The 18,919-nt window shown below is 37.4% G+C and overlaps 1 protein-coding gene across 1 annotated transcript; it reads left to right on the forward strand.

The window, feature by feature from the left end:
* Positions 1-745: 745 nt before the first annotated feature.
* Positions 746-18,311, forward strand: LOC139151588 (tumor necrosis factor receptor superfamily member 21-like). The gene is made up of 7 exons (XM_070724490.1): positions 746-988; positions 1,262-1,422; positions 9,364-9,460; positions 12,204-12,336; positions 14,738-15,292; positions 16,003-16,092; positions 17,201-18,311. Exons 1-7 carry the CDS (start codon positions 923-925, stop codon positions 17,503-17,505), a joined length of 1,407 nt encoding a protein of 468 aa, XP_070580591.1. The 5' UTR covers positions 746-922; the 3' UTR covers positions 17,506-18,311.
* The last annotated feature ends 608 nt before the right edge of the window (positions 18,312-18,919 follow it).

The raw sequence follows: 18,919 nt of genomic DNA on the forward strand, positions 1-18,919 counted from the left end.
AAATGCAAAAAAATTAAAGTAAAATAAAAATGTAAACATAATTAATAAAAATGCAAACAAAATCAAAGAATGAAATAAAAATGTTCACACTATGAAATAAAAATGCAAACAAAATGAGAAAGCGAAATAAACGGGCCAAGCCGAAAAAAAATGAACTGACCAGTCCCTGATGCGTGACCTGACATGACCTTTATCACCTCCTGATAAAGGTTGAATGTTGCTGCTGTCAAATCAAGCAAATACTACACTAGCTATGGCGGTAGTTTCCTGTCTTTTAAGTGCTGATGATGTTATGACTTCGACTGTACTTTTCAGGCCAGGGTAAAGGATTAGAGTGAAAAACAGTGAAAAACACCACAGGTATGCCCGCCCACCCCCAGCTAGACAACACAACATAACTGTTTTCCGTATTGCATCGTGAGAGCGCCGCCACTTTAAATGCGATTTATATATCAGAAAATGGGCCAATGAAAAACTCCCTTTTGGATGCTTGTAGTTTACGTACATTTACATTCTGAAAGACGTTGTTTGATTCGCTTAATGGCCGACGTCGGCTTTCGCGGAAATACGAATTTTTACGACATTAAAGTATATTGAAAGTGAAAGTGGAACGAATGATTAATTCAGATGAAATGATAACATTAAACAGTAAATAAGTCTTCGATCTAAGGTTTCGCTGAGCACAATACATCGCTCACCTGCCACAGCAGGCCAAACAGTTTACGCCAATGAAAACACTGTAAATCTCAGGATGCGGCGCCGCGCCTCTGTTGGACATTCAACCTGTTAACCGCGGGACTTTCCGGGAAATCAAACATGGACGAATACTGAACACTGACTGGCGAAAAGGGTTACAGACAAGTTTGGTTACTGTAGTTCTCTGACATTTTTTTCGGGACGAGTTTATTTCTTTGGAGCTTTGATGGTGCTCCGGCTCGTATTCATGACGATCGATTTTTGGATTGTAAGCTTGAGTACATTATCCTTGGTAAGTAAGATTCAGTGTACGTGTACGAGCACTGCACTGCACAGTGCAGTGACTGGTGTGATTTCTAGACATGCACACCTACAGGTTCAAGTTTTCAATGCCATGTTTACGGGAGATATACAAATAGCCAATTTAAACAAGCTGGTGTGTTGACTAGTAAACGCCTGTGACACAGCAAATAAAATGGCAAAAAAACAGCAAAATGTGGTGATTGTTAAACATCATGATGTCATTTCTGTATGTCATAAGATTATTTGTGTCCCCCTTTTGCAGCTGTTTTTATCAACTGTGTCACTTGCAAATGGAAATGATGTGAACGGATGCTATAAAGAAGACTCCAGCGAGAGAACTTACATTCACGATGGGTTAGAATGTGCCTTATGTCCTCCTGGGTCCATTATAAGAGAGCACTGTACTTCTTTCATGCCACGAAGGTCAGTACCAATATTTTGTTGCAAGGTTTTCCGTTTCCATGTAAAGTTCATTGGTTGTGACTTTTGAGGTACGTTTACTTGTGTGTTTGTTCTGTTTGTAAATTGTCGTTTCTTTACTTTACTGTACTTTGCAAATCATGCTGATATACAATGTGATAACTGATATAAACATGCCGACTAGGCGTGTACGTGTGCGATGCCAAATGTCAATGTAAACAACTAGTCTTAATTCTGAACTACATTTCCATTGTCAACAAATAGAACATTTCATACTTTACACGATACGTTGTGTCGACAAGACTTGTTCTTTGTACTTCAACACACTTATAATGACAAGAAAATAAAATGTAAGAGTTTTACAGTAAAAAAATAGTGATATCAAAAGTCACAGCTTTAACAGAGCCCTTTAACACAGTGTCCCCTTTTAATTTTTTTCCAATAAACCTTACCCAATAAATATTATGCCTCTGTTCAATAATATTAATTTCATCCAGAATTAAACGAGATGCAAAAGTCGTTAGGAAATGTGATATTAAAATTGTCAGTACATGTATCATACCCAGTCTTGTTGGTACAACAAACTCTAATTGTTGCAAATAGACTGGACACACACACACATGCACACACTGTCAAATATGTGTCTTCAATCAGAGAAAGTCTTGAAATCCAATCAGCAAAACTTGTGTACTGGCTCAGTCACATTCTGCGTAACATTTTCATCAAAGAAATGGGAGAATGTTAATTTTTTACCTACATAATCAATGCAACGTTGTGTTGTGTTGTCAAATTGATTTAACCCTTTGAGTGCCAAAGTCAATTTTGCCGCTTTTATTAAATATGTCCCAGTCATTTTTTTCAGAATTTTGCCTAAATTTTGATAAGAAACTGTAATCAATGGCATGTGATGTCCATTTGGTCCAAAATTATGGAAAAAATTGCAGAAAACTTCATGAAAACTGGTAAAATGTTGCACTAAAGCTTTGGTGGGAAAAATTACAGCACTCAAAGGGTTACTATAACATCCCTACATGATGAGATCAAGTATAAGTATATACCGGTAGTGCAAGTAGGTATAAGTCGATGACTGTACAGCACACCAAATAGAATAACAATGTTTACAAAGAGTGAAGCACTTACCAAATCTTTATTATTTTGTTTCTTTCATACAAATTATGTTTCCTGAAATGAGAAGTAAATTACACAAACATGTTGACTAATATGATAGGAAATTGATGTCATGCATATTGTCTTCTGATGCCACACATTGATCTAGAATCTGAAGACCCATTACAAAGCCGCGCCGTATTCTCTTGTTCATTGGTTGACAATGAATCACATTAATAACAGTTGGTTTACGCCAAACCATGGTGATGCAAAATGTTATCTTTCAACAGTAACTTTGAAACTTCATCACGAGCATTTTCCCTAATTATACATTTTCAGTGAAATATCAGGTTTTCTACCAGAAGAATCAGGGCTCAAAATTAATATTTTTCCTGGTAGTCCCATTGGACTACCATTTTCTGAAGTTGGTAGCCCAGTGACAAGATCTGGTAGCCCATGCATGAATGAAAAAGTTTTTTTGTAAAGGATATTTTATTGACATCTAGACAATGAAAGATTTATTTTTATTATTCTATCTATGAAGTGAATTTTCTAGTCATTTGACATCAATACCTGCAGATCATAGCCTTAGGAGAACGGTATAGCATGTGTAGTGGACAACAGTGACGCCTCAGAGTTTGACAACGTATTCACACATACTCAGAGCTTATATGCCAATTGTGATGTTCGCCATGACAACGACTTTTCACTCGGCACGTGTAAACATGACATGGCTAGAAATAGGTTGGCTATGAATTTCAGCATGACAACTTGGTAGTCATGTTCCTATAATTATCGTGGCAATTTTGACTATTTTTCTCCACCATAGTACACTATTACGGAAAGCGTAATTTGTGGATGGCCCAACAGCTTTTTCTTTACACTTTGAATAATTTTGTCTTTAATTGTGATTGATATATTGTGATTAAAAGACTATGAACATGAATTTTTGTTGGCCATCATTTCCTGAATCTGTCATCTAAGTACATCAGTTCAGATTGTTACGTGCAGAGAAAACGAACAAAAGGGTGTGAACTCAGCAGTTAACGTTTAAACAAAATTTATTACAAAAATAAAACTAATTGCTAAGTCAGGGATAGAGTACAAGCTTTAAAAGTGTACAGATTACTTATCTCAGCTGGACGGCAAAGCTCCAGTCTCAGAGTTGTAACAGTCAGTCGGATGAATGAACAGTCCTTTGGCTTGCAGGCTTGAAGCTGCATAAAGTCCACAGTATAAATCCAGCGTTGACAGTGAAGGTCTTGAAAAGTCTTGAGAATGACTACTGCTGGAGTTTAGTAACACACAAGAGACACGATCCCAAAAGTCTGACTGGAAGCTGTGCACGTCCCTTTTATAAGGCATATAAGAACAATCTAGAACTTTTATTGACATGCTAATTACTGTTCTAAAATTATCTCCCTTACACAACTAATCAACTTTCCAGAACATTCCAAACATGACTAATTGAATTCAAGGTTGTGAGGTCATTAAGGGCAGTGACCTTGAGAATGTTCTAGACTAATTGAACTCAGGTCATGATGAGTGTGGGGGAAATGACCTACATAACACACCCCCTCTTCAAAAAAAAAGAAAATTTTTCAAAGAAAAATCTTTCTTTTGCAAATGTAATCTTGAAAAAGATTTAAGTACTCAATTTTTTTTTCTTACTCTAAAGTAAAATTTCTTGAAAGTGAACAATAATAAACTCTAAATACGAGAGAGACAGTCTGCAATTAAATTGTCTCTGCCTTTGATATGTCTAATGTCAAGATTAAACTCCTGTAACATTAAACTCCATCTAAGCAATCTCTGATTTTTGCCTTTAAATTTCTGCAGAAAAACAAGAGGGTTGTGATCAATATAAACCACTATTGGCTGATTTGAAGAAGTAACATAAACTTCAAATGCTGTAAAGCTAATATCAAAGATAAACACTCTTTTTCAATTGTAGAGTAGTTTCTCTGGGATTTGTTAAATTTGTGTGAAAAGTAGCAAACAGGATGTCCCATGACTATCTTCCTGCAATTTGTTGTTGGAAAACTTGAAATGGCACTGAATTTGGCATAAAGTATGCACGGCAAAGTCCGGTTATTTTTACTGAGTTCGATAAAGTCATTGTTCGGCAAATACTTGGCTTCCTCCTGGAGATATTCCGCTTTCGCAGGATTCAGTCCGTCTGGATGTTGTTCCACTGGATTACTGTCGCAGACATCTTCGTTGTGGTAGATGATGTTTGTCCTCGTTGGAACATCTTGGAACAAATGTTCATGGATTGGTTCTTTCAGCTGTTGTTGTTGTTCTGGCTGGAGGTGTGCCAACTTTGTAGACTCCAGCTTCTCCAGGATTTCTGAGTTCTGAAGCTTGACCGAGCCCAGCTTTGAGTTAGAGTATTTTCACTCAAGTCAGTTTCAGTATCACTATCTTCATAATGGTTTGAACTGACTGCACTGACAGGCTGAGTTATAGTAGGATTATCCCTATCCAAATATGGCTTAAGCATATTTATGTGACATAGCTGTTTTTGTTTTCGCCTGTCAGGTGTTATTATGATGTAATTTAAATCACTCAATTTCTTATCAATTAGGTATGGCCCAAAGTAACGAGCATGGAGTGGTTTGCCAGGAATTGGAAGTAGAACAAGAACTTTTTGACCTGGTTCAAACTTCCGTTTTGAGGTGTTTTTATCATATTTGGTTTTCATTGACTGCTGAGATGACTCAAGATTTTCTCTGGCTAATTCACATGCTTTAGAGAGTTTTGTACGAAAATCTGACACATATTGCAAAATATTCAGACAATCATCGTCGTCAGACAGGAATTTCTCTTTAACGAGCTTAAGTGGGCCACGGACTGTATGTCCAAATACAAGCTCAAATGGGCTAAAACCAAGAGACTCTTGAATTGACTCTCTAACAGCAAAGAGCAGAAAATGAATTCCTTCATCCCACTGCTTCTCTGTATCGAAACAGTAGGTCCTAATCATGGTTTTCAGAGTTTGATGAAATCGCTCAAGAGCACCCTGACTTTCTGGATGATAGGCGGATGACCTATACTGTTTAATGCCTAGCTGATCCATTACTTGTTGAAAAATTCCAGACATAAAGTTGGAGCCTTGATCGGACTGGACACATTTAGGGAGGCCAAATAAAGTGAAAAATTTGACTAAAGCTCTCACTATAGTCTTTGTCTTTATATTCTCAGTGGTATGGCTTCGGGGAACCGAGTTGATGTACACATAATTGTCAACATGTACACATTTCCTGATCTTGTTTTTGGTAGGGGCCCAACACAGTCTATTAGTATCCTACAAATGGTTCTTGAAATGCAGGAATTGGCTGTAAAGGGGCCTTTGGAATAGTCTGATTTGGCTTTCCTACCATTTGACATGTGTGACAAGTTTTACAGAAATGTGCTACATCCTGCCTGAGATTAGGCCAATAAAAGTGACTGAGAATTTTATGATAAGTTTTCCTGACTCCTAAGTGACCAGCCCAGGGCGTTTCATGGGCCAGGCGCAATATTTCAGCACGGTAGGGCTTTGGAACCACAATTTGATGTTTTATAGCCCAATCGTCATCAACCAAAACGTCTGGAGGTCTCCATTTACGCATGAGAATACCAGATTTTGTATAATAGGAAACAGAGCTATCTGAAGTTTTACCTTCATCATCTACCCTGTCAAACAAAGACAAAATATCTGGGTCTTTGTGTTGTTCTGCAATGAGATTTGATCTAGAAAATGTCTGACTTTGGTCAGCAGAAGTTTTACTGGAAGTTTCAAATCCACGAGGGATAACGGAATGATCCGTGTCAAACACCTGACTGAGAAAGGTGTCATTTAAGTCAACATCTGTGACATTATTTTTGAGAGTATTTTGATTCTCGGAAGTTTTCTTTGACATGGCTCGAGTAATGGCACACGAAGGAAATAAATCGGGTATCTCTTGTTCAATTGGCTCTGGATCCTGATCTAAACTAGGATTATCAGTCACAAGTGGATTAGTGATGACCTTGTCCCCAGCAAGGTCGTTTCCAAGAAGAAGGTGAATCCCTTCGAAAGGCAAAAAGGGCCTAATACCTAAAGTCACAGGTCCAGAAACAAAGTCCGAAGACAAATAGACATTATGGAGAGGAACAGGAATGTAGTCATTACAATCTACCCCCTTAATAAGAACTTTAGAACCTGAAAATGACTTTCAGAAAACGGCAGGGTATCGCCAACAAAAGAGACTGGGAAGCCCCGGTATCTCTTAAAATTTTGACAGGGGTAGCGGAAGAGAAATCACTAGAAAGTGATATAAAACCATTATGAATAAATGGCTCGAAAATACCCATAATGCTATCTTGAGAAGAATTGACCTTGACCTCATTAATTGGGGATAAGAGGGGTTTAACCTCAGAAAATGTGTTGCACACATTATTAGACTCTAATTGAGTTGATGAAGAAATAAAGCCGGTGGGCTTAGATCCACTTTGACCACTTTGACCTTCACGTTTTCTTTTCAATTTGAAACAATCTGACATTAAATGGCCGTCTTTCTTACAATAATTACAAGAAAGTGTACCGAACTGTTTGTCAGAAGGAGATTGAGACTTGGGATCTGATGATGTGGGAGTGTTACTTGAATTTTGTGAACTGTTGTCATTTGATTTTCTACTGTCCTTTGAGAAATTCTTGGATGAAAAGGAGGAGTTAAATTTACCTGCATTGTTTCTGTATGAAAAGGACTGGGATGGTTTGCTGAGAAAGGAAGATTTGTGGGTCAATGAATAATCATCGGCCAAACGTGCAGCAACCTCCAATGTATCTGCCTTTTGTTCATTGATAAACGTCTTGATGTCACTCCGGATGCACCTTTTAAATTCCTCAATCAAAACGAGCTGTCGTAATTTGTCATAATTCTGACTGACCTTTTCAGAAGAACACCAACGATCAAACAGTTGTTCTTTTGTTCGAGCAAATTCAACATAAGTTTGATCCTTCACCTTCTCACAATCCCTAAATTTCTGACGGTAAGCTTCAGGCACCAACTCATAGCCCTTGAGAATTAATTCCTTCACAGAATCATAATCCGAAGCCTGCTCTACTGACAACTGAATGTAAATTTCTCTGGCTTACCCACCAAAGCACTCTGCAAAAGCATAGACCAGGACTCCTTAGGCCAATTCAGACTCTGAGCAATTTTCTCAAAATGAAGGAAATATTTATCAACATCCTTTTCTTGGAAAGGGGGAACTAACCTGAAATGCTTAGTGATGTCAAACTTGTCTGAAGGGAAGAATTTTCCTGACTGTCCAAGCTCTAAACGTCTCATTTCTAACTGTAGTCGATGTTCTTCCAATTCTCTCTCTTTTCTCTCTGTCTTTCTTCCATTTGTAATTCTTTGTCTTTCATTTGTAATTTTTCCTGCCTTTCCCTTTCTTCCATTTGCAATTTTTCCTTTTCTAATTCCAATTTCTTAAGCTCCAAATCTGCCTGTATTTCTAATTCTAATTTTTTGAGTTCGAAGGAAGACTCAGGCTCATAATCTTTTAAGGCAGACTCTTCAAAATGGCCAGAATTAACTAAATGTTTTGCAATCTTGAACTGAATTTCTCGCTTGCGCATAGATCTTTTGACATCTACTTTAAGGAAATTTGCCAGTGCTATGAGGTTGTCTTTTCTGAGGGAATTAAATGTGTCCTGATCAAGGTCATCCATAAATTCGTCTGGCTTAAATTCCGCCATGATTGAATTTCGCTGAGTTCACAGTATACAGTAGTTTTGAAAAGGCTGTCAAAATGTTGTCAAACGGCTCAAAATATTCGTCTCCCGGACGAGCCCCCAATTTTGTTACGTGCAGAGAAAACGAACAAAAGGGTGAACTCAGCAGTTAACGTTTATTAAACAAAATTTATTACAAAAATAAAACTAATTGCTAAGTCAGGGATAGAGTACAAGCTTTAAAAGTGTACAGATTACTTATCTCAGCTGGGACGGCAAAGCTCCAGTCTCAGAGTTGTAACAGTCAGTCGGATGAATGAACAGTCCTTTGGCTTGCAGGCTTGAAGCTGCATAAAGTCCACAGTATAAATCCAGCGTTGACAGTGAAGGTCTTGAAAAGTCTTGAGAATGACTACTGCTGGAGTTTATAGTAACACACAAGAGACACGATCCAAAAGTCTGACTGGAAGCTGTGCACGTCCCTTTTATAAAGGCATATAAGAACAATCTAGAACTTTTATTGACATGCTAATTACTGTTCTAAAATTATCTCTCTTACACAACTAATCAACTTTCCAGAACATTCCAAACATGACTAATTGAATTCAAGGTTGTGAGGTCATTAAGGGCAGTGACCTTGGGAATGTTCTAGACTAATTGAATCAGGTCATGATGAGTGTGGGGGAAATGACCTACATAACAAGATAATGATATTTTCAATTGAATTTGAAAAGTTTGTCGCAACAAATTTGACTGCACTGTCGCCTTTTAATTTGCATAAGATAGTCATAGTCATCCGGGTTGACTGTATAAGCTTCGGTCATCTCACAGCGATCAACATCATGTCGTCCACTAAGTAATTTCATGTCCTAGGCTTTGGTAGTCCGTGTGGGCTACCATTTCATGGGTTTTGGTAGCCCCAGGGAAAAGTTGGTAGTCTGTGGACACGGGACTACCCCTAATTTTGAGCCCTGAGAATGGATTTCGTATAACTATGGAGATACATGTATTCCGTTAAAGAAGATTGTTTTTAGTTAATAACCTTGCATACACAGCCATGCATTACTTTTAATGATGAGCATCATCATTTTCAATCATCGCTCGTTTTTCAATTTGTTTCCCTTCAACAGATGTACCCAGTGCCAAGGTGAATCATACATGCAACACTTCAATAAGTGTCCAAATTGCCTGCTATGCGATGGGCCATGTATAGGATTAAATCAAATAGTAAGTATTATCAACATAGATAATTTTTTTTTAGGTGCTCATGACCACAGTGTTACTGATTTACAATACCAGCACAGAACACAACAGTCTTGTGTGTATTGGTACAGGAATTGCCATTTCTCCATCCATACAAAGACACAAACAAGTATTACAGATTCATTTCCTTAAAAATATATATCCCCAATGCCATTTCCCCATTTGTTTGAATGAGAATTGTAAATTTAATATGTCACATATTTTGTGGTATGTTTAAGCAAATACTTTTCAACCTGTAGTGTACCCAAAAAAACATATACAATCAGGGTTTCTATCATTAATCATAAAGAATCAACACAAAAAGGTATGAACAACTGGACTAGGAAAACAACTATGTACGAATGAAATCAAATTGAAATAAAATTCCTCACTTCAGGTATTTTAAGGCAATACAGGATATACATGTATGCCTTTGCTAGCTCTGGCAATGTTCAGAAAAATCTTCTCTTCATCACAAAATGTGTACTGTTTGCCCTTTCTTTATTCCCTCGGGTTATAATTATATTCTTTGAAACACGTAAATGTATTCAGTAGTGATTATGTAAGTGTAAATATTGCTATAGTTTGAAACACAACCTTGAAAGAGATACATAAGCATGGACTTTTGATGATTCTCTCTTGTTTACAAACTACTATTTAAAAATTAGCCAAAAGTCTGTGTGGGTTTGAGCAAATCTAGAGGCTGGGAATTTTTGCAAATTCTGATCAATGCTTCATTGAGGTGGCTTTCCACACAAATTAATGCTATCTCACGGTTTAACCCTTTGCACCCTGACCCCCTAGTGACCTATGACATCATACAGACATTTTTTTCCCAGCAGGGTCCAAAGGGTTAACTCTCAAGATGTTTTCAAACAAATAAACTCAGACTCAGTTACTGAAGGATTAAAATGATTTGCTAAACTCATTTGTATTTCCATAATGTCGTATCTACATTTACGGCTGGAAAATTTGTGTCTGTAGGTTCTGCATGTACATATTACACAGCAGTTTGAATTCTTTTGTGTTGGGTTATCTCAGCAAACTTAAACCTACATCAAAAGTTTCTGTTGAATTCTTTTCATCCTATTTTGTCAAATATTATATAGTATTCGTCATTTTCTTTTGTTCTTTCTTGTACTATGCACCTATCCAAAGGTGAAGAGACTTCCATCTATTTGTAAGTGGCAATATCTCGTTTGCTGGATATTCACCACTAAAACATGGTTTTATTTTTAAGTGTTTGATGGTGGATTTTTTTTGTGTTCAACTTTTTTCTGCTTGAAATTCTATGCTTAGCTCACACTTTCCCTTCAGCCAGAATGGTTCCTTCTAAGATTGTTAACTCTTCATTCCATATTGCATGTGGTGATCTCACATCTTTAAGGTACATGTAGTACGCACCTCAAAAGTGAAAGACGTGAACTTTTCCTAAAACTTGCCCTCAAATTCATGAAATGTTCAACCATTCTCTCACCAAATCAATAGTAAAGATCAAGGTCTGGAACGCAGGAAAACAAATTACCCAAAAATGCAAATTAGTTGCATCATTGTAATTTACAAATGTCAACAAAGAGTTTGAACACAGATAAAATAATGCAAAATTGTCATGCACACTTTGAGAAAGTCAAAATTTGACCATGTTTGTTACCTGAACTTAATCATTTAATTGCAACCATTTGATAAGGCTAACTTACAGATCAATATATTTACTTGGGATGGGGATTTCTACTGCTTGCAGCATATGATAGCAAAATTTGGTGGTAAAAGATGAGTGCTAGTGGCTTACTTTAAATTTGGAAAATTTAGGTATGGTGATGTCGTGAGCTAGCTGATAATAACAACTTTCTTGGTATCACAGACATGCAGTCTTTCAAAAGCCTGAAAGTCTTTAAGGCCTTTGAAAAACGAGGGTACACACATTTTCACATCACTTACAGTTTGGTTGTGATTTTTAACTCATTGTCAACCTAACAAGGTGGTGTGTATATAGCTACAGTATGTTTTCATTATGCAGTAGTGTTCTGTGTTGTTTAGAAGGATATTTTCTTTGCAGATGTCAACTTGATCTCACAGTGCACTTGTGAAACTGTTACGCTTTAAACTCAGCTGCTACTGTCTGTGCAAATTACCAAATCTGCAAATGTCAGTCATCCTTCATGGAGTATGCCAAATTATGGCGCACGTTCTCTGGCCAGTTTATGAGCAACACCCATTCAATCATTGGCCAATCACGAGAGGAACATTTTGATTGAATGACTTTCATGAAGGGACGCCTGTTACATCATCATCTTTCCTGGAGACCATTCACTTTCAAATGGGCTGTATTTTATTCTGCGGCATTAAAAGTGGATCTCCAGCCCAGACGGAGTGTGGAGGAAGGCCGAAATCAGAGAATGGTGTCTGAGCTAAAATTTCCACCGACTATACATATAAATCTTTACTTTGAAAGTCAAACCTGTCTTTGGCCTCAAAGTGTTCATTCTTTTATATATTTGGAGTGTCACTTTTGTGATAATATTGTTGCATATAGTTTGTTTATTTTACTATGTTTGAAAAATAATTTATGTCAATAAACTTTTTTGAAATAATTGCAGTATACACATGTAATTCTTCCATGACACTCACACAATGTTTATTTACTGCGTGTTGCCTTGAACTTACCAAAATTAAGTTTCAAGGTCATGATTTTGAACTAATGTACAATCTATTGATCCTTCTTTCCAAGCTTGTCCAAGAATGTAACAGTACCCATCCCAGGGTGTGTGGATGTCTTGAAGGTACCTACCCAAGTACAGACAAGACCGCATGTTTTAAACTACAAGGTTCCTGTCCTCCAGGCCAGAGGGTTCATGTACGGAGTATGTACAATAATAATTTTTATGAAACATTAATTGAAAGGTACTGTTTTACGTACTGTTTGATTCAATGGTCAAAAGCGACAGATCCCTCCCATAATGCAAATCACCAGTAACAGCATTTCTTGATCTCTTTTCCAAACTTTTCTCTTTTTACTGAAGATTTCGGTTACAGTACTCACAAAATTCTGGCATATATCAAAACTCAAAGTGAGTTTACAAAGCATGTGATATACAGGGCCATTATTAGTCTTGACGGTTACCCAGACTGCTCTGTGGGGCTCGAGATCTCGATCTCCAGCCGCCCCAACACAGTCTGGGAAAATCCCACGCACAAATCTCCGTGCAAGATGGATTGACATGGACAAGAGCAATTCATCCTTGGAGCAAGTGATCATTTGAGACAAAGTCATGGAAAATATAGTTGCAAGATGTCAAAGCTTATGAAGTAACTGGCTTTCATAAGTATCCTGCATCAATCGTCTTGTACTTTTAAGTAAACTGATCCAAGGCATAAAAGTCATAGATCATATTCATTACTAACGACAGACCTCAGAATCCACGCCTACATAACCTTGATTTTATACATTCCGTGACTTTGTCTCAAGATATTAAGTACATCATAGATCAGTTTCTCCCAGGATGCATTGCTCTTGTCCATGGTCGGCTATCTTAGCTTGCAGATCAGTGTGTTGGATTTCTCAAGACTCTGTTGGGGCGGCCGGAGAGAGCACCGCAGAGCAGTCTGGATAACCGAGACTAGGCCATAAGAAAATAGCCAGCAAAAACAACCCGCTGTCAGCTAAAATTTGTCGTCTGTGAAAATTTAGTTTAAGCAAAAAAATCAGGACATTTTGCACAACTTAATATGCAAATAAACCGCCTGTACTTTTAGTTTTGCCACCTGTAACCAAAATTTGCAACATCCCTGCTGATAAATTTATTTATTACATACCTCATTTATCAAATGTTGCAAGCCCCAAAAGGATTTAAATGGTAACTTGACACTGACAGGCTGTACAGTCATCATTTGACTGAAAGTGACTTTGAACTTTTTAAACTTGACAACTTCAGGATTTAAAATAATCAAATTACATGGTTTACATAGGAAATACAGTTTTTAGTGATTTACTTCACACATGATTGAAGTATGGTACCAGTATTATTGTCAAGTTAATTGAGTCACCAGGTGAAAATTTGCAGAGGCAGAAGATTCTGGATATAATAAGTGAATGGTTTCAGAAACAACGATTGCTGCTCTACAATAATATGATTTGTTTAAACATTAAAGCAAGAACAGTTTTTGCCAATTTTTGCCCAGAAAAAAACACAGGTTATCAGAGTAACAACTTTTTTATTGTACGAAATATACCAATTTGCAAGCTAAAATTACTCCCTTACACTGTACGACTGTTGGCTTCTGTACTCAGCTACAGAAGTACATACTAAAAAAATGTGTATTTTTCCAGTGGCACGTCTTCAAGAAGCAGAGTAGATCAGTTATTACTTGTCCTCTTTGCCTATGGTACCTATACTCACATGTATACTAGTAATTGTTCATTAGTTTTAACCTTATGCCAGTCAAGTAATTACCCTCTCACTACATTTCCAAACTCTTCATGTGTATTAAGAATTCTTGGATCTATTTTCATCAGCTACTTGTAAAATTTTCTCATCTCAATAAGATTTTCTTTGAGTTGGTAGAGCATCACTCACATCAGCTTAGCTAAAATGATAATTGGAATGCGTTTACTTCATTAGTATATTAAGTTTGGAATAAAGTTTAGCTGTCTTCATATTTACAAGTACTTGTCAACTTGCAAAGTGGTCCCATATCCAAAATCTAATTGGAGATCTTGATGTAATTAGCATTGTCTGTCATATTGAGAGTTATTAGATGCCATTAGAGGACTGTCAATAATTAAAACATGCAGAGTGGTAAATGAGACTCATCGTGTCTGACCCAAAGTCCCCTTTCGCTAAATCAAAGTTTGAAAACGCAAAAATACCATAGCAAAATTATGATTTGAACTTCTCCAAAATGGGATTATTTGCTGAAATATTGTTTGAATTCTAAAGTTTAAACTGCAGACTCATTTTTAAACATTGAAAACTCCAAAACAAAACCCCAAGCATATGTACACACAGTCCATGGTACGATCATGGTACATATACATGTACCTAAGCGCTTATTTGCACATATTAAAATAGAGGTAATACCCTCCTTCTAAACACAATGAGTTAATACTCTTAGGGTATGAGGTTATGAAGTAGTATGTTGGTTTAAAAAGAATATTTGTGTATTATTAACTAAGGTTGTAACTTTTTTCCAATTATTTTACCAAGCTCCCTTTCTCAAGGATACAGATTTAATGTTGCACTTTGCTATCTTTTGAATTCACAGTTACGGGTAGAACCAAGATACCTTGTCGAAATTGTCCTCCTAACACATACTCCAGCAGACCGAACAAACGGACTAGGTGCCTACCTCGCAGAAACTGCACGGCTGAAGGACAAGACTTTGTGTGGCTGGGAAACTCTACCCATGATGCTGTTTGCAAAAACAGCTCACTTGTCACAGATGACATCAGGGCAACCTCAGAGGCAAACATGACGACGGAGAAACCTGACGTTACGACACATCCACAAGGTATCTCCACCAGTGATCAAGGCAAGGAAACACGGCCACCAGCTACAATCAACTCAAAAAATAAAACTCATGAAAGTAAAACCAGTGACCACAAGAAAGACTCTTATGATTGGCAGATTATCGGTGGGGCCGTTGGTGTGACTCTGGGAGCCATAGCCTTGATCGTTCTTGTTGCATGTTTGATATACTGCTGTTGCTGCTGCAGGAATACACGGAAGAAGAAACCGAAGTATGGAATATCAAAGAAAGCAAAGAAAGCATACAGGGCAGCTCTCTGCCAAGAAATTGATTCTTCTGAGTCAGATGAAGGTAAGCATTGCTGACAGAAACTTCACCAATGCCTGAACAGTGTGTCCTCCAAGCTAAAACTAACCTACTCATTTGATGCAGAAAATGGTCACATATTTGCAATGTGCTGGTATGGAGCTGATGTAAAAGAATTAGCAGAAATTAATAAAATTGATTCAAAAAGTCCAGAAAATGCAGTTATACTTACAAGGCACACTGTATGTAAAGAATCCATTACCCGTTGCTGTTTTCCAATGGGTGTTAGTGATCAAATGCCTGCATACATTGTTTTTGTGATCCTCAATCACGCAAAGGGACATTTTAGAATGCACCTTGCCAGAGACTGCTATTCTCGCAATTTTTTTTGCTAATCTACCACTTTTGAGGGCTCATTTTAAAGTTATTTGAGTAAGAAAAATTCTCATCATAGTTTTTTCTAAAATTGAAGATTTTATATTTCCTAATATAGTTAACACAGGAATGGCAGCCATTTTGAGAACATGGATGGCAGCCATTTTTAATTTAATTAAAACATCGATAGATGTTGGGTAGTTTTTCTTAGTAACAAACTTTGCATGGTGACGCCTGATTTTTATTTTTGATTTTGAAAAGACTATGGTTGACAGTTTCATTGAGTAAAATTTGAGCAAAAGTTAAAGTTTTTCACTGTCTAGGTTTATACTACCCTTGAAGGCTCAGGATATCACACTTGCTGTTACACTTCTTTACAGATGTTCGCCTTACTGTAAGAAACAGGACAATAAGTCGTCAGATTTCATCGTGCACAGAGCTGCTTCAACGTACTATCACCCTAAAACAAGGTATGAATCTCCTTGTTACATATCTACTTTCCATGAACGTAAGTGCAAACTTGTCTGTAATTTCACCAAAGGTCCTTGAGTTGCTAAAAAATATACTGTTTCACAAAGCAGAATGCTGAGATAAAAAGACTGTTCCAGTGCGAACCTGTAACAGGCTATACTGCATGTATCAGTGCAAAAATTATGCATACCACACGTCACTAACCACCAATTGACAAATCATGATTGGAGTTTAGGATAAGATGTGTAGCAATTAAAGAATGTCATCAATTTATATTTTCTGTCTTTGTTGTACACATTGACAGTATATGGTAGAATCAGGAATTGTATTATTTTTGTAAACATCAGTATAATTGCTGCCATTTCTCAAAGCTCCATCAGTTGTAAATTAAATTAGATGTTACTTTTTTCAAGTGTTTTTGTCGTCTGTATAGTTTCCTGTTTTACTCACAAAATCATGTGAAAATGCTTATGAAGTGTTCAACTTACCACAGTGTGTGATTTCCAAAGTGATCCTTGACGATTGAATTTTAGTTTTGACTAGAATTCATTTGTCAACAAGAATAATGCATACATGTAACCGGTTTTGCGTTCACCGCACCGACTTTGCAAGGCTAACACGTCATACATAAAGCCTTAGCTGTTCTCTGTATCTTTTTGAATTTTGCTTGCCGAGAAAGTAGGTGTACTATCCAATCTTCGAGAGATGTTGTGGATTATGGTTTTTAACCCATATTGTCTTTGAAAATATCACTATTTCAATCCTCCAAAATCATTTAGATGCCAAAAGCTAAGTTGTGTGTTCATTGCCAATGTCTTGAAAATCACTCTGTAGTCAAACTTTGTCAAGCTTGTGTTCCAGTACATAAATTGCATTAGATTTTAAATCAGTGGACTAAATGCAAAAAGACACAGCTGATGGACCTTTAATGAAGATTAATAAAAATAAAAGTCGTCTTGTGGAGCAAAAAGAATTCAAATATTATCAAAAGTTCAAGCTGTATTGTTTTTAAGTACCTGATCAAATACAGACAACTTAGACCTTTCTTTAATTGTGATCATCATTTTCTTTTTTTTCCACTTTTTGTGTTTCATAATTTCAACTTAGGTAAATCCCCAGAAGATTTCTTCCTGGGTATTGCCACCAAAAGTCGGAGGCAGTACTGGAAACTGCTCCTCAGGAACTTGCCATCGCCAGCTTTGACAGAACCAGAGATTGACGACATTGAATATCGCTGTGACAGGTATGGCCTTCATGAGGTTGTCTACCAGTGCCTTCTGAAGTGGAATCAGAAACAGACCGGTGACTCGTTTCCAGTGAAAGACATCCTGGAAGCTTTGTTTCACCATGACAAACCACTTGTGAGTGCCTTGATCAAAGAGTACTGTGATTGTGAACAGCTGGCACGTTAAATTCCCATCTGCCTTTGCAGATCTGTTTGTGCCAGTTCCACCCCAGCAAGTCATTCTTTTAGCCATGCAAAGAGAAATCCAAGATGGAACCAGCCTACAGTGCAACCTACAGGCATTTGTATCCTACAAGGGTTAGATGAAAAGTTTTGAGCCTAACTATGAAGTCCTACCGGAATGAGTTTCTTTTTTCAACATAGTCCTCTTGCGGTCCACACACTTCTGCCAGCAGTGCTGCAGCGCTTGGATCCCTGCTTTATAGAAGGTTTTACCTTGGTCGTCAAAAAAGTCCTTAACGGCGGATAGGATGTCATCATCATCGTCAAAATGCTTTCCAGTTAACTGTTTCTTCGTGTTCGGGAAGAGATGACAGTCTGAGGGGTGCTAGGTCATGAGAGTATGGGGGGTGTGGAACGAGTTTGAAGCCGCAGTCACGCTCTGTTGCCATGGCAATGACTGGCTTGTGGGGTGGAGCATTGCCCTGATGGAACAAGACACCTGTTTTCTAACTTTCCTCTTCCTTTTATTTTTCACGGCCTCCTGTAATTCTTGTATCAGCAGTCAAATACACAGCAAACTTAAAATAAACCTGTCAGTCATCTGAAGTTGAAATAAATGCAAATCAAGCTTCATTGATCTGGCATTGCTCCTTCATATTAGGCTCAAAACTTTTCATCAAACCCTTGTATAGTGCAGAAGTAGATGGATTTTTAATAACATCTTTAAGCATAGGCGGCCCATACATATTGATAAGCTTATTATTGAGTTTTTTCTCAGTTTTCTCTGTCACTGTCACCCCTCTCCTTTTCTTCATGCTCTGACTGATCGTAGTAAATAAATAAATGACTATATAGCCTAACCTATAGCCTCTTGACTCTTTATTCATTTTACACTCCATTACAAGGACGTATATCTCTCATACACACATGCTGTAATTGATTAGTCAACACAACTATTATGCTAATCCGTGGACTAATCAGAGGTTGGTCAACATCGGAAAGATAGTGATGTTAATGAAAAAGGAGAAGGTATGAAGATCTTGGGAAACGTGTCCCGAGGACGTCCGTAAACCTAGTGGACGCTTATATATTCATGATATGCGCAAACAAACACTGCTCATTATTCAAAAAATAAACGGGAAGTTAGATCGAAAGGAACACTGGAAACGCGCATGCTTTTCGTTGCCAAGCGCCAAATTCTAACATAACTAGCAGACATGGTCCTGCTCCATGTAACAAATGCCACCCAGAAAGTATCGACCGACCAAGCAGAAAAAGATCGCCGGAGTTGCCGTTTCATGAGTTTTTCAACAAAATTATATAGATGTATGTTTCACGTCGTCGTTTCTGGGAGTGTATATACCATGGATCTATTTTTTACATCCATGTATATACCGAGTATAATTTACAAACCGCGT

The sequence above is a fragment of the Ptychodera flava genome, chromosome 15 (assembly GCF_041260155.1).
Source record: "Ptychodera flava strain L36383 chromosome 15, AS_Pfla_20210202, whole genome shotgun sequence".
NCBI classification, from domain to species: Eukaryota; Metazoa; Hemichordata; class Enteropneusta; family Ptychoderidae; genus Ptychodera; species Ptychodera flava.

Coding starts and splice junctions, on each gene's coding strand:
- LOC139151588 (XM_070724490.1), top strand. CDS start 923: ATGGTGCTCCGGCTCGTATTCATGACGATCGATTTTTGGATTGTAAGC. Junction 989..1,261: donor GCTTGAGTACATTATCCTTG/GTAAGTAAGATT, acceptor CCCCTTTTGCAG/CTGTTTTTATCAACTGTGTC. Junction 12,337..14,737: donor CCAGAGGGTTCATGTACGGA/GTATGTACAATA, acceptor TTGAATTCACAG/TTACGGGTAGAACCAAGATA.